Source organism: Cetorhinus maximus, chromosome 9, assembly GCF_964194155.1.
Source record: "Cetorhinus maximus chromosome 9, sCetMax3.hap1.1, whole genome shotgun sequence".
Taxonomy (NCBI): domain Eukaryota; kingdom Metazoa; phylum Chordata; class Chondrichthyes; order Lamniformes; family Cetorhinidae; genus Cetorhinus; species Cetorhinus maximus.
This window is the reverse complement of record NC_135887.1, coordinates 4,039,767-4,055,164: the sequence shown is the minus strand read 5'-3', so window position 1 is coordinate 4,055,164 and position 15,398 is coordinate 4,039,767. Positions and strand designations below refer to the sequence as shown.

The 15,398-nt window shown below is 44.5% G+C and overlaps 1 protein-coding gene across 1 annotated transcript in view; it reads right to left on the bottom strand.

Moving 5' to 3' along the window:
* supt6h (SPT6 homolog, histone chaperone and transcription elongation factor) overlaps positions 1 to 14,956 on the bottom strand; it is a 75,368-nt gene extending 60,412 nt beyond the window's left edge. Inside the window, exons 1-3 of the mRNA XM_078547954.1 lie at positions 14,804 to 14,956; positions 14,027 to 14,143; positions 66 to 248 (exon numbers count right to left, since the gene is read on the bottom strand). Of these exons, the coding sequence (XP_078404080.1) occupies positions 66 to 248; positions 14,027 to 14,132 (289 nt within the window). The 5' untranslated portion in view covers positions 14,133 to 14,143; positions 14,804 to 14,956. The remainder of the gene's footprint in view (positions 1 to 65; positions 249 to 14,026; positions 14,144 to 14,803) is intronic.
* Positions 14,957 to 15,398: the final 442 nt, after the last annotated feature.

The following is a 15,398-nucleotide window of genomic DNA, read 5'->3' as shown; positions in this document are numbered from 1 at the left end:
TAACATCTTAGCCTTGTAGGCTCTGAATTTCTATCATAGAAAAATTAATTGATTCTAAAACTGACTTTTACGCTTTCTTTTTTTTGTGATGGGATCTGAACCTCCGGAACCTTCACTGGCTCCATCGTCATCATCATCCTCCTCCTCCTCTTCCTCATCATCTTCTTCTACATCATCATTAATGAAGTCCTTTAAATTTCCTTGTTCATCCTGGTCATCTGCATTTTCATCCTCCTCCTCCTCCTCCTCTGTTGGGATAAACACAAAAAATTATAAACATCTTGAAAATTAAGTTTAGACTTCTAGCTCCTAAAACTGGAGCTATAATGCATTAAACTGAATACTTTTACGAGTTTGACACGATGATGAGCTCTCCTTCTGTCAGCTTCAACTCCACGCCCATTTTTTTGGCCAAGGAGGCTTCCCCTGCACAGTGGACATTTTCCCCCGTCTTCAAGATTCCTGTTCCACCTTAAGCCCACCCCCGCACCAGTCTTTTCACTGAAAACTGCATTAGTTGTGTCAGTTTCTCCACTTCCTTCACTTAAATTAGTCTCTCTCTCCCTGAGCCTGCAGCACCCCATCCTCCCATGTATAACCCTACCATCAGTAACAAACTTGCTGATAAGGAAGGGGCTGTTGTTGTCTGGCAGAAGTACCTCCCCGGAGGCTGAATGGCACCTCCCAGGCCAACACAAGCCTCTTCTTTGGACATCTTTCCCCTCCTGCACACCTACTCCACTTGGCCTTGAACCTCATTTTGCTGCAATTCCACTTCTTTCACTTCTCAGAGAACAACAATAGGCCTGCCTCAGTATTGCCCATTGGTTCAGTCTCTTCCTATGCCATGGAGCTTATTTTTCTCTCACCCAAGCTTCCTCCCCTTCTTTAGATCTTACCGAACTACATCCACAATTTTTCTGATATCCGCCACATCAACTAATTCCAATTTACTGGTCCTAAATATCTCCTCTGTACAATGGAAATACAGTTCCTCTAATCCTCCAGTCCTAACGGGGTGGTCTGCAATCCCATCACATCTTTGAACAGTAGCTTACCTGTCTCCATTCACCACTACCTTCCTCAAACTGAACAACTTCTACTTAAACTCCAATCACTTCTTCCAAATAAATGGTGTTGCTATCTAATGTTAGCTCTAATTTTTCACTGTGTGTAGCTTGTCTACTGTACTGCGCAGTCATGCACACCTGAAAGAGAACACTAGTTGTGCATGGTCCGTTTGCTGCATTGCGCGGTGTGTTCCAGAATGCTGCGCAGCCACATCCCCATGAAGTTTACAAGGATCATTGCTGTATAGGCCCTAGCTGTGCCTGTCTTTTTGAAGGATATGTTGAGCATTCTTGTTCCATTCCTACATAGGTTGCCTCACTAACCTCATCTTCCAATAGATCAAATGTTTGTATCAGTGATCTTCTCGTTCTTCCTATGAATTATAAAGTTTCATTAACTTTGTTTCTAATTTGCACCCCTTCCTTAGTCCTTCTTGGATTCTTTCCTTCCTTGACTTTTCTATCTCCATCTTTGGGATAAGACTGTCCTCTCCTGATTTCTTTCAATCCTACTTCCTAGAAGAACTCCACTTCCTTTTCCCGGTTTCTCAATTGTACCTGCTCTGACTATGCCAATTTCCTCACCAGAGCTTCCAAAAGGTCATCTATTTTTTTCTCAGTCAACAATTCCCCTCTCTCAATGTGGTAGACAGGACCCTTGGCATTTTCTGCACTTTCACCCTCACCTTTTCTCCTCCCTCCCAGAAGTACAATGTTCTCATCTGCTGTCCCAACAGCCTCCATATTCAATGGATCATCCTCTACCATTTCCATCACCTCACCAAACATGCCTTCCCCTCCAGTATCATGGAGTATTTGCTCCATGACACTCGGGTGCATTTGTGTCACCAGCACCTGCACCCTGTCCCCAGCACCTTCTCACACAAGTGCAGGAATGGGAGAGCTGTCCTTTCACCTTCTTCCATTAAAGAGGAAATGGTGGCGTAGTGGTAACTCACTGGACTGATAATCCAGAGGCCCAGCCTAATACACTGGGGACATGGTTTCAAATTCCACCATGGCAGCTGGTGGAATTTAAGTTCAATTATTAAGCCTGGAATAAAAAACTGCCCTTAGTTATGGTGACCATGAAACTATCATCGACTGTTGTGAAACCCATCTGGTTCTCTAATGTCATTTAAGGAAGGAAATCTGTCATCCTTACCTGGTCTGGCCTACATGTGGCTCTAGACCTGCAGCAATGTGGTTGAATCTTAACTGCCCCCTGAAATGGCCTAGCAAGTCACTCAGTTCAAGGACAATCAGGGAGGGCAACAAATGGTGGCCTTGCCAAAGACACCCACAGCCCATGCATGAAAAAAAAATCATTGTCCAGGTCCGAACCTTCATAGGCAACCCCTTACAGGTCTGACAAAGCATAAGGTTTGTTAATTCTCCAGTCACAGATGCTGACAGGGTGATGACAGAAGGATGCTTTAGTGACTGGAAGCCAGTGTCCAGTGGTGTACCACAGGGATCTGTGCTGGGTCCCCTATTATGTCATTTATATAAACGACATAGATGACAATGTGGGGGGTAGGATTAGTAAGTTTGCGGATGACACAAAGATTGGTCAGGTGGTTAACAATGAGGTTGAGTGTCTTGGGCTACAGGGGGATATAGACCTTCCCTCCATCATAAGAACAGAAATGGGGATATTCGCTGATGATTGTACAATGTTCAATACTATTTGCAACTCCTCAGATACTGAAGATGTTCGTGTCCATATGCAGCAAGGCCTGGACAACATGCTGGCTTGGGCTGATAAGTGGCAGGTAACATTTGTGCCACACAAGCGTATCTACAGTAAGAGAATCTAACATCTCCCTTAGACATTCAACAGCATTACCATTGCTGAATACCCTACTATCAACATTCTGGGGGGGGTTATCATTGACCAGAAACTGAACTGGACCAGCCATATAAATACTGTGGCTACAAGAGGTCAGAGGCTGGGAACTATGCGGTTAGTAACTCATGTGCTGACACCTCAAAGCCTGTCCACCATCTACAAGGCACAAGTTAGGAATGTGCGGAATACTCTCCACTTGCCTGGATGAGTGCAGCTCCAACAGTCAAGAAGCTTGACGCCATCCAGGGCAAAGCAGTCCACTTGATTGGCACCCCATCCACCACCTTAAACATTCACTCCTTCCACCACCGATATACAGTGGTAGCAGTGTGGACCATCTACAAGATGCACTGCAGCAACTCACCAATGATCCTTCAACAGCACCTTCCAAACCCATGACCTCTACCACCTAGAAGGACAAGGGTAGCAGATGCATGGGAGCACCATCACCTGCAAGTTCCCCTCCAAGCCACAAACCATCCTGACTTGGAAATATATTGCCATTCCTTCACTGTCACTGGGTCAAAATCATGGAACTCCCTTCCTAATAGCACTATGGGTGTACCTACACTACATGGGCTGCAGTGGTTCAAAGTGGCTCACTACTGCCTTATCAAGGGCAATCAGGGGTAGGCAATAAATGCTGGCCTAGCCAGCGATGCCCACATCCTGTGAAAGAATAAAAAAAATTCAGTCCTTCAGATTGAGTCTGACCTTGGCTCTCTATAAGTGAAACAATACTCCCTCATTTTTGAATTTCAAGCCAGTTGAGCTAAAGGCCCACATTTAATGAGTACATTGCATTCTTTTTCATAAGAGTATAGAATATCAGAAGTATACAGGAATATAAACAGTCAAAGGGAGGAACTAAACAGATTTGATACAAGTAAAAGAACGGATAAACAATATTGTACAATAAATTTTGCCTGTACAACCTACCAGAGAAATATGAATTTTAAAATGCAATAATCCTATTATTTGGAGGATTTTTGCATTACACAAGTGCTAAGTGCTCCTCCCTTTATGGCTACATGTTTGAATTTTTGTAACATTCTAAGCTCAATTAGAGATGAATTAGCTTTAGTAATATTCTAACTATGAAGTCAATTTCAATTCTGCTTCAGGGAAAATTTTTCCTGTCGTTTCAATGATTTAAAATTTTTTTTAGATAATACTACGGTGCAACCTTTGATCTGGTATTTATTACTGCAAGATCTAAAATGAGCAATTTTTGCATTGATGTAAAAATGCCACACCTGAGGTATTTTAGGCAACTGCTAGATGAAAGATTTTACATGCTTGCAAGTGTCCTCTGGCATTGCGTGTGACAAGTTGTTGAATATAATGTTTGCAGTTCACCAAGGGTTCTTCGGCAGCATCTCGAAGGACAAGGGCAGCAGGCACTTGGAATGCCACCACCTGTAAGTTTCCAAGTCATACACCATCCTGACTTGAAAATATATTGTTGTTCCTTCATTGTTAGAGTCAAAATCCTGAAACTTCCTACCTAACGTCACTCTGGTGTTGGGGAGACCATATCTTCATGAACTGTCGTTTTCTTTTAAAATTTGGGAAGACATTGCATTATTTGGATACTTGGATTTTTTTTACAAAAAGGTCATAAGTTCACTTTTGGACTGGGAGCAAGCAAGCCTTTTCTAAGAAATCACCTGACCAGCATGGTATTTGATGGGGAGGAAGAGCTGTTTGCTTATGTTCCACATCAGCCTCCTCTCCTTCCTCCTCATCATCTAAACCCATGAACCTAACCTATTCCTTTCTTTATCTTTTAAATAAGTATGTCTTTATCTAGCTTTCCCTTAGATATATTTATGCTGTTCAGCTCAAGTATTGCTTATGGTAGCGAGTTACACATTCTAATCACTTTCATTATAAACACCGTTTTTCCTGAGTTCTTCATTGGCTTTATTAGTACCTATCCTGTATTTATGGCCCCTAGTACTGATCCTCCCCACAGGTGATTTCTCTACTTCTGCTCTATCAACCCTTTATAACCCTTTAAATACCTCTATCAGGTCATTCCTCAGCTTTATCTTTTCCAGCCTGTTCAAACTTTCCTGATAGGTATAGTAGAGACTGTGGTCTAGTAGAGACTTTAATCAGGCTTCTTTCAATAAGCTTTGAATGACTGATTTATTATAAAACAAAAGTTATTTTTTAAAACAAGTTGCAAGAATTGGTTAACACACGTGTAATCCGGAAGTACAACTATCTATCCCTTTTAAAACCCCCAGCCCACGCATGAGCACACATTCTCTCTCTCTCACATGCACACACACATATACAAAGGGCAAACGGGGTCTCTGCAGAGATGGGCTTTGGAGAATAGGTTTTATAAAATAAAGAATAAAGTTTGCAGGGTTTCGATGCTGTCGATCTGGAGCTCCCTCACGTGAAGGCACCTACTGGGACCTCACTGGTCCCAGTAGATGTCTGGAGGTTCTCACCAACTGAGCTTCAGTGTGGAGGAGAATATAACCAGATCAATCCTTCTTGTCTCAGCCTCTCAGGTTTCCAAATGGAGACAAGTTTCACTGATATGAGCATTCTTAGCTGGATAAGTGCGAGCACACGGTTTCAGGCAAGGCAAAGAGAGCGCGAGCTGGGCAGCTTTTCACTTTCTCAATTCAGTCCCAACTGAATTCAAAAAAATAAGTCCAAAGCTTAAAGCTCATCCCTGTCATGTGATTTCCAGTAAATCACTAGCCTTTGCCTATAAACCAGTTTTTTCCCCATCAATTAAAATAACTGCTGTGCAAACAAGAGTATGAATTAGTTAGGCCTAAAGGTCTGTACCTATGCCTTATGTCCTTAAGTAAAAACCTGATGACTTAAGGCTGGGCATCAGAAAAGTGAGTGCAAAAGCTAACCACAAAAATTCAAATGCTTCATTGCCATCCAACCGGTTTTCAAACGTAACATGAACACTCGCATTGTGGTTCTGTAATTCTAAGTTAAAGCTCCGGAGAGTGGAGAGTTCAAGTCCTACCATGGTAACTGGGAAATTTAAGTTAATTAAATCCAGAATAAAAAGCTAGTCTCAATAATGGTGTGTGAAACTACCGGATTGTCGTAAAAACCCATCTGGTTCACAAATGTCCTTTAGGGAAGGAAATCTACCATCCTACCTCAGTCTGACTTGTGACTCCAGGCCCACAGCAATATGGCTGACTCTTAACTGCCCTCTGAAATGATCTAGCAAGCCACTAATTGTATCAAACCACTATGAACAGGTTGAAGAATAAAAATCGGATAGGCTACCCAGCATCAACCTAGGTGCTGGAAATGCAAAGGCACACGTAGTCCAGTGTTCCTCACTCAAATTTGGGGATTAGTGTCAAAGTTGGGAGAGCTGTCCCAGAGACTTGTCAACCAACAGCTTGACTTAATCAAAGAACCATATCTTGCAGCCAATGTTCCAGGTTCCTCCATCATTATCCCTGCATATGTCCTGATCCACCAGCAGAACAGACCTATCAGGCGTGGTGGCATAGTAGTATACAGTCAGGAGTGGAGGCCATGGGAGTCCTTAACATTGACTCCGAATCCCATGAAGTCTCATGGCATCAAGCCAAACATGGGCAAAGAAGCCTCCTGCTTAATACCAAACGCCTTCCCTTGTGATGAATTAGCAGCCCATGTTGAACACCACCAGGAAGAAGCGCTGCAGGTACCAAGAGCACAGAATGTATTCTGGACAGGGGGCTTCAATGTCCATCGCCAAAACTGGCTTGGTAGTACCAATAGCAACCAAGTTTGGTGAGTTCTGAAGACATATCTGCCAAACTAAGCTTGTCGCAGGTGGCAAGAGACCCAAACAAGAGAAAGGTCTCCTTTATCCCGTCCTCAGCAATCTGGCCATCACAGATTCATCTACAGGAGGAGTGACCATCCCACAGTCCTTGTGGAGATGAAGTCTGATCTTCACACTGGAGGACACCCTCCATCGTGCCGTGAGCCACAATCACTGTGCTAAATAGGGCAGATTCAGAGCAGGTCTAGCAGCTCAAAATTAGGCAATTTATGAGGTGCAGTGGGTCATCAGCAGCAACAGAATTGTATTCCAACACAATCTGCAACCTCAAGGCATGTCATAGCCCTCACTCTAGCCTTGCCATGAAGTCAGGCTCAATTAGGAGTGGAGAGCACGCCAGGAGCAGCATCATGCATACCTAAACATGAGGTGCCAACCTGGTGAAGTTACAATACAGGACTATGGGCACGTTAAATAAACAGTGGAAGCGGGGCAATAGACAGAACTAAGCAATGCCACAACCAACAGATCAAATCAAAGCTCTGCAGTCCCACCACATCCAATCATGAACGGTGGTGGACAATTAAACAGGAAGAACATCACCATCCTCATCATGGCAGAACCCAGCATGTTAGCGAAAATGACAAGCCTGAAGTGTCTGCAACCATCTTCAGCCAGAAGTGTCAAGTGGATGATTCATCTTGATGTCCTCCTAAATTCCCTAGCATTATAAGAAGCCAGTCCTTCATCCAACTGAAATCACTCAATGGGGCATCAAGAAACGACTGAGCACAATGGATGTAACAAAGGCTATGGGCTCCCAACAACATCTAAATACAGTGTTTGCACCAAATATCATGATGGTGAACGACTGCCCACAGTTGGTGTCACCATTTGCATCAATCGTCAGCTAGAGTTCCTGTTATGGACTTGATTTTCCAGGCAGGTTTCTTACTAAAAACATCAAACTTTATTTACAGGCTGCAGCAGCAGTTACATGCTTCCATCAAGCTCCACAACTGGAAGAATAATTCTCACTCCAAGGTTCCTCATGTTTAGAACTGATTCCTTCACACTGTCATGTGATACTATACAACACAATAAATCTTAAAGCTACAGTCACTACATTCCTTAAAGTTATAATTACTGCAGTTTCCCCATTTGTGATTGATGTTGAGGGCTCCCATGTCTCTTTTGACAGCATCCTTGAATTGGAGCTTGAAGTGCCTTGCTGGTCTCCTGGTATGGGCTACCTCCTTGTATAGCACATCCTTGGGGGATATGGTCATCTTCCAACCTGTGCACATGTCCAAGCCAATGCAGCTTTCTTTGCCTGATTAGCGTTAGCATGCGTGGCATCTTTTGCTCTAGAAGGACTGCTTCATTTTCATTCCACATGATGTCGGTCACCAAAGTTGCATCATAGACACTGGAGGTGGAAGTTATTGAGCCTTTGTTCTTGGCGGTGTTCTTGGTTAGTTGTCCAAGCTTCGCTGCCATACAACGATATGTTTAGGATACAGGACTTGTAGATAATCATCTTGGTCCTGCAGGTCAGTTTATTGTTCCTCCATGCCCGTTTTGTTAGTTGGCCAGAGTTGGTGGCTGCCTTTCGAATGCACATGTTGAGCTCTTTGTCAAGAGGCAGGTTTCCTGTCACTGTAGATGCAAGGTAGCAGAACTTGCTGACTGCGTCCAGTGGTGTGTTGTTGAATCTGATCATAGGTGGAGACAAAACACATTGCCCCATAACTACAATTTTCCTAATACTGATGAAGGAGAACATGAAACATGCATGGGATAGGTGTTCACGAGCCTTTGGAGCTGGTCTTTGTCTGGGCATCTGGCATGGCATCATCAGCATTGAGAGTTCTCTCTCAGGAACATGCCACACTTTTGTTTTGGTTTTCAATCTGGATAGGTTGAGGCCTTTCCCTCTGATTGTGTGTGGAGATACACTCCTTCCATGTCCGTGGGGAAAGCATATGTCAGTAGAACAGAGAAAAAAGGTACCAAAGTAGGGGTTAAGACACTGCCTTGTTTTCACCTCATTCTTGATCTCAAAACTGTCAGAGGTGGAACTGAATGGTGTCCTGCATGTTATCATGGAAGAACTATATGAGACTGCGAAGCTTGGTAGGGCAGCTGATTTTCTCTAGTATCTTGTATAGGCCTGTCTTGATCACAATGTCAAATTCTTTTGTGAATGGTGTATGCTGCTCTTTGCACTTGTCTTGAAGCTAACATAAGAAGATCATATCTACTGTGGTGATGCCAGTTCTGAAGCAACATTGCACCTCCAGTTGACTAGTAGATTGAGCCTTGTTAGAATGACTCTGGAATGGGCCTTTCCAATGTAGCTGAAGAGTATTTGTTGCAATCCCCTCAATCGCGTTTGTTCTTGTATAACATGACGTTTGATTACACATATCCTGTGGGACAGATTCTTCTCTTCAGCAGAGCTGAAGGAGGTGGGGGTATGCTGGCAGATGGGGCTTTCCACACTTGAGTAGCTCTAATGGTATTCCGTTATTTCCAGGTGCTTTCCTCGCTGCTAGGGAGTCAGTGGCCTTTACAAGCTCAAGTAATGAAGGTTCTACATCAAGCTCATACGTGACAGGTAACTGCATAAAATTATCAAAGACAGGCAAAGAGATATCTTTCACATGTGAGTATAGCTTGGGGTAGTGTATTATTCAGCAGGTCATTTGCTTGCTCCTGAAATTGACTACCTCCCCAACTGCAGGTTTCAAAGGAGCAACTTTGTGCTTTTCTGGTGCCTTCATACATAGCAAAGGTTACCATTATCACTGGCAGTTTATATTTCTTCTCATAGATTGAACCAATACTGTTGGCACAGTCCCTTGCTCCGCTCTGCATAACTACCTTGGCTATCATGAGATTGTCACACGTTTTAGGGTTCGAAGGCAGACAGTAAGCCAAGTGAGCTGCACTTCAATGACACAAGTCATTTTTATGAGGTGGGTCTTGAACCAACCTTTGCCCATTCCTTCGTTTGCTAAACGTGGTTTTTGCAGCTTTGTAGATGATTGACTACAGATGTTTCCATCAGTGCTATCTGGGGAGCCCTCAGGTGGAAAGAGCTTCTTGAGAGCTGATATTTGTTGTCAGCTCTTGTGCATGCAATGTTGGTGTTTGGACTTGTGTATTTTCCAAAATTGCACTTTCACCCCGCTACTGACAAGCGTGTGATCAGTATCGCAATCTGCACTGTCATAGTTGTGGGGGTGAAGAACGCTAGAGAGATTGCATCTTCTGGTGAAGTCCAGAAATAGACTGCTTTCTGAAAATAAAGGCTTTTCTGGCTTGAAACTGGATGGTGGCTTCAAATTCACAACTTTTCTCACCACAGAGCTGGTCTCAGGGCATCTCCCTCATACAGCCACCTCAACTCAACTAAACACCTCCCTTATATGCCCCTTTTTTCCCCTTTCACCCTAGACTCCATTGTCCTAAGCACCTCTTTGAACTCAACTTTTCCAAAATATAAAAATCTTTCATGTCTTCCTATTGCCTCCACTTTCAGGCCAAATAGAATTTAATAACCTTCCCTTGATTACTTATGAAACCTTTGTAAATTGTAAAAGTCCCTTAAACACTCTTTGAAATTTAGCAGCTGAAAAGTCAAGTCCTTATCTGTCACCTAATGCAAATTTTAAAACCCAACTTATTTACTTGTAATTACAACTTCACCATAGCATCTCATTACAAATGCATGCATCTAGCACCTTTACCCTTTTATGTCTCAGTTCCCACAGACAAGCTGTCTTTACTAACCTTCCCCCAGTTTAATTAATCATGACACATATGCATACACAGCTTTCTTTACAGAATACCACCATATTCCCAAAATATTAAAATAACATCCATCTTCACACTGTGGATTCTGGAACAATAGGTATTTTTAGAACTGAGATCAATAGATTTTTAGAAAGGTATCAAGGAATATGAAACAAAATGGGAAAACAGAGTTGAGGAACATATCAGCCACGATCTAACTGAATGGTGGAACAGACTCGAGGCGCTGAATAGTCAAACCTATGTGGCTCTGTCTAGATTTAAACAAAATTTGGTCAACCAGAATCTAATACCAATCTCATTTGTCTTTGTCATCAAAACCACAAACAAGAATTTCATAAAAATAGGCTGGAGATGCTGTGAAAAATGTTGAATATTTTTGAGATGAACATGTGGATCACTATAATTCTGCACATTGATGTAACAGTAGTTTTTGGAAAGTGGATTTCTGAATTGTTCTGTTGCTCAATATCCAGTAACATAAGATATTATGACAAGCTGCATTTAACTGGGTCAAGTTCCCATTTTATTCATCATCCTGTAGAAAACGTGTTTCAAGGTTCCACCCCCATCTTCAACTAGCCTCTAGAGTAAGAAATAACATCTATTACTGTAGATGCCAACATTCAAACATTTACTTTGGGTACATTTATCAAAGTATTAGCTTAGATCTATTAGAGTAGTATAATTTCTAGGGTCAAAGTGCAGCTTAAACGTACAACCCTATGAGCTTAAAAAAATCTTTGTCAGGTGTGCGCCTTTTGATTGCAATGTTGAACAGAGGCCGCAGGCTCCATCTGCCCTTTCAGGTGGGCATAACAGACATAACATCACATTATTTAAAGACCAGGGAGTTCAACAGTCCTCTGTCAACACAAAAACAAAAATACCTGGAAAAACTCAGCAGTTCTGGCAGCATCTGCGGATAGGAGGTATCTTGACTCCCTTCTCTCTCCCCTTGTCCAGTCCCTTCCCACCTACATTCGTGATTCCTCTGACACCCTACGTCACATCAACAATTTCCAGTTCCCTGGCCCCAACCGCCTCCTCTTCACCATGGACGTCCAATCCCTCTACACCTCTATCTCCCACCGGGATGGTCTGATGGCTCTCCGCTTCTTCCTCGAACAGAGGCCCGAACAATCCCCATCCACCACTACTCTCTTCCGTCTGGCTGAACTTGTTCTCTCACTAAACAATTTCTCCTTAAACTCCTCTCACTTCCTCCAAATGAAAGATGTGGCTATGGGTACCCGCATGGGCCCCAGTTATGCTTGTCTCTTTATGGGGTATGTGGAACATTCCTTGTTCCAGTCCTACTCCGGCCCCCTCCCACAACTCTTTCTCCGGTACATCGATGATTACTTCGGTGCTGCTTCATGCTCTCGTCTGGACCTGGAAAAATTTTATTAATTTTGCTTTCAATTTCCACCCCTCCATCATTTTCACATGGTCCATCTCTGACACTTCCCTTCCCTTCCTTGACCTCTCTGTCTCAATTTCTGGTGATAGACTGTCCACCAATATCCATTACAAGCCTACCGACTCCCACAGCTACCTTGACTACAGCTCCTCACAGCATCCCATTCTCTCAATTCCTTCGCCTCTGTCGCATCTGTTCTGATGATGCTACTTTCAAAAACAGTTCCTCAGACATGTCCTCCTTCTTCCTTAACCGAGGTTTTCCACCCACGTTGGTTGACAGGGCCCTCAACCGTGTCCGGCCCATCTCCCACGCGTCCGCCCTCACACCTTCTTCTCCCTCCCAGAAACATGATAGGGCCCCCCTTGTCCTCACTTATCACCCCACCAGCCTCCGCATTCAAAGGATCATCCTCCGCCATTTCCGCCAACTCCAGCATGATGCCATGGCGGCATTCCGTAGGGATCGTTCCCTACGGGACACCCTGGTCCACTCCTCCATCACCCCCTACACCTCAACCCCTTCCCATGGCACCTTCCCATGCAACCGCAGAAGGTGCAACACCTGCCCCTTTACTTCCCCTCTCCTCACCGTCCAAGGGCCCAAACACTCCTTTCAAGTGAAGCAGCATTTCACTTCCACTTCCCTCAACTTAGTGTACTGCATTCATTGCTCCCAATGCGGTTTCCTCTACATTGGAGAGACCAAACGCAGACTGGGTGACCGTTTTGCAGAACACCTTCGGTCTGTCCGCAAGTATTACCCAGACCTCCTGGTTGCTTGCCATTTCAACACTCCACCCTGCTCTCATGCCCACATGTCCGTCCTTGGCTTGCTGCATTGTTCCAGTGAAGCTCAACGCAAACTGGAGGAACAACACCTTATCTTCCGACTAGGCACTTTACAGCCTTCCGGACTAAATATTGAGTTCAACAATTTTAGATCATGAACTCTCTCCTCCATCCCCACCCCCTTTCCGATTTTCCCCCTCCTTTTTGTTTTTTTCCAATAATTTATAGATTTTTCTTTTCCCACCTACTTCCATTATTTTTAAGTGTATTTCCATCCATTGTTTTATCTCTACCTTTTATCCTATTTCGATCCCTCCTCCCCACCCCACCCCCACTAGGGCTATCTGTACCTTGCTCATCCTGTTTTCTACCCTTAATTAGCACATTCCTTTAGATAATATCACCACCTTCATCACCTCTTTGTCTGTGACATCTTTTGGTTATCTCCACCTATCACTGGCCCTCTATCCAGCTCTTCTTGTCTCACCCCCCCCCCCCCCACCCCCACCCCCAAACCAGCTTATATTTCACCCCTCTTCTATTTTTACTTAGTTCTGTTGAAGGGTCATTCGGACTCGAAACGTTAACTGTGCTCCTATCCGCAGATGCTGCCAGACCTGCTGAGTTTTTCCAGGTATTTTTGTTTTGGATTTCCAGCATCTGCAGTTTTTTTGCTTTTATCTTAGTCCTCTTTCAACTGCTACCAAAACAAATTATAGTTATCCATTTACTATTTGTAGACCCTTGCATGCAAATTGTTTGGTAGTTGTCTACACAGCATCAGTAAAAGCATTTCAAAAGGCATTAATCAGTTGTATGGGACATCTTGAGGATGTGATAACATGCTATATAAATACAGTGTTTTTTCTGACAATATTTCATACAAGGATCTGTGCTTTCGTTTTGCATTAATCAAACTCCAAATCATCTTTACATGGGGAAAAAAAAGAAAATTAGAAGGTCACCTTCCCATCACGTTGCAGCTTCCAGGGACTGGTTAATAGTTCACAATGGAGAACAAATACATAAGCTTCATAACAAAAACAGAATTACCTGGAAAAACTCAGCAGGTCTGGCAGCATCGGCGGAGAAGAAAAGAGTTGACGTTTCGAGTCCTCATGACCCTTCAACATGGGGACTCGAAACGTCAACTCTTTTCTTCTCCGTCGATGCTGCCAGACCTGCTGAGTTTTTCCAGGTAATTCTGTTTTTGTTTTGGATTTCCAGCATCCGCAGTAATTTTTTGGTTTTTTTTACAAAAGCTTCATGTTTAGTCTGCAACATTGTCACACATACCATCATCATCTTCCATGAATTTCTTGGGCTTTTTCTGTACCACTGTTCCTTCTTCATTGTACTCTTCCTCAGATTCCTCCGCTTCACTCTCCACAAAGTCAGACATCTTCACAAACCCTGCACAGGGAGAGGAGCAAGGAATTTAAGTGAAACACAAAGTCTACGTGACACCACAAGCAATTTAAACACGAAACAAGAATCTTGAGGGGCCCATTTAATTTGACCAGTTGAGGGGGGATGCTCACTTAAACAGACGACAACATGTGTAGTATGAAACATTTTATTAAGATGACAAAACGTGCATGTTTGGGGGGGGGGGGGGGTGGAAAGCCTGCATGCTCTGTAATTAAAGATGGAACTACCTTAAAAGGCGTATAAAGAGGTGCCTGATATTTTAAACTGGTGCTGGGGCTGTAGGATCGCGAGGGGAGGTCCACGTCTGAGCCTAAAGGTCTCGTCTCGATAATCCGGCGAGGGCTAATGACAACGGTATCCGGGGGGGAGTCGGCCGCGGAATAAGCAGCGATCGAGGAGGAGCGGAATGGAGGTGGTTTGATGTCTTTTGGTGAGGGGATTGGGCGCTGGGAGGGTTTGCGGCCTAGTGCGGGTGCCGGAGCCTCCAGCACCTGGAGCCTGGATCGCCAGGACCCGGGCCGCAGCTGAAGAGAAAATGGGCCCCGACCGTTTAAAAGATTTTTTAAGAATTAAAAGCGGGGGAGAAGAGAGAAAAAAAAAGAGGGGCGCGAGGGAGCGGGAATCAGCGCCTCGCTGAAGTACCGGGAGAAAGATGCCGAAACCGTCCCGATAATCCCGAGGAATGAGAACCCAAACTGGCGAAGCGGAGCCCAGGCCGGAAATGCTTTAAAAATGGCCGCCCGAGCGCAACCGCAAACCCTCCCGCCCGGTGCCGTCAACCCGCCCCAGAGTTCCGGGGGGGGAGGGGGCGGGGTCAGAGCCGGGGGCGGGACCGGGGCCGAGGTCGGGGGACAGGGCGGGGCCGAGGTCGGGGGACAGGGCGGGGCCGAGTTCGGGGGACAGGGCGGGGCCGAGGTCGGGGGACAGGGCGGGGCCGAGGGAACGCCAGGGTCCATGTGCCCCTCCGTCATCATTCAATGCATTGTGCTCCCCCCTCCCCCTAACAAACACAACTCTTTACTTGAAATAAAAAACAGGAAATGCTGGAAAAACTCGGCAGGTCTGACAGTATCGGGGGGGGGGGGGGGGGCGAAGAGAGAGAGAGGGTTTCGAGTCCCCGTGGCTGTATTTTGCTTTTACCTCTTTAACCTGAGGCCGCTATTTGAATATTTACCCACTTGCGGCAGCACCAGTCACGTTCTGGACTCTTCGGGTAAAATAGGCAGTTTCAGAGTGA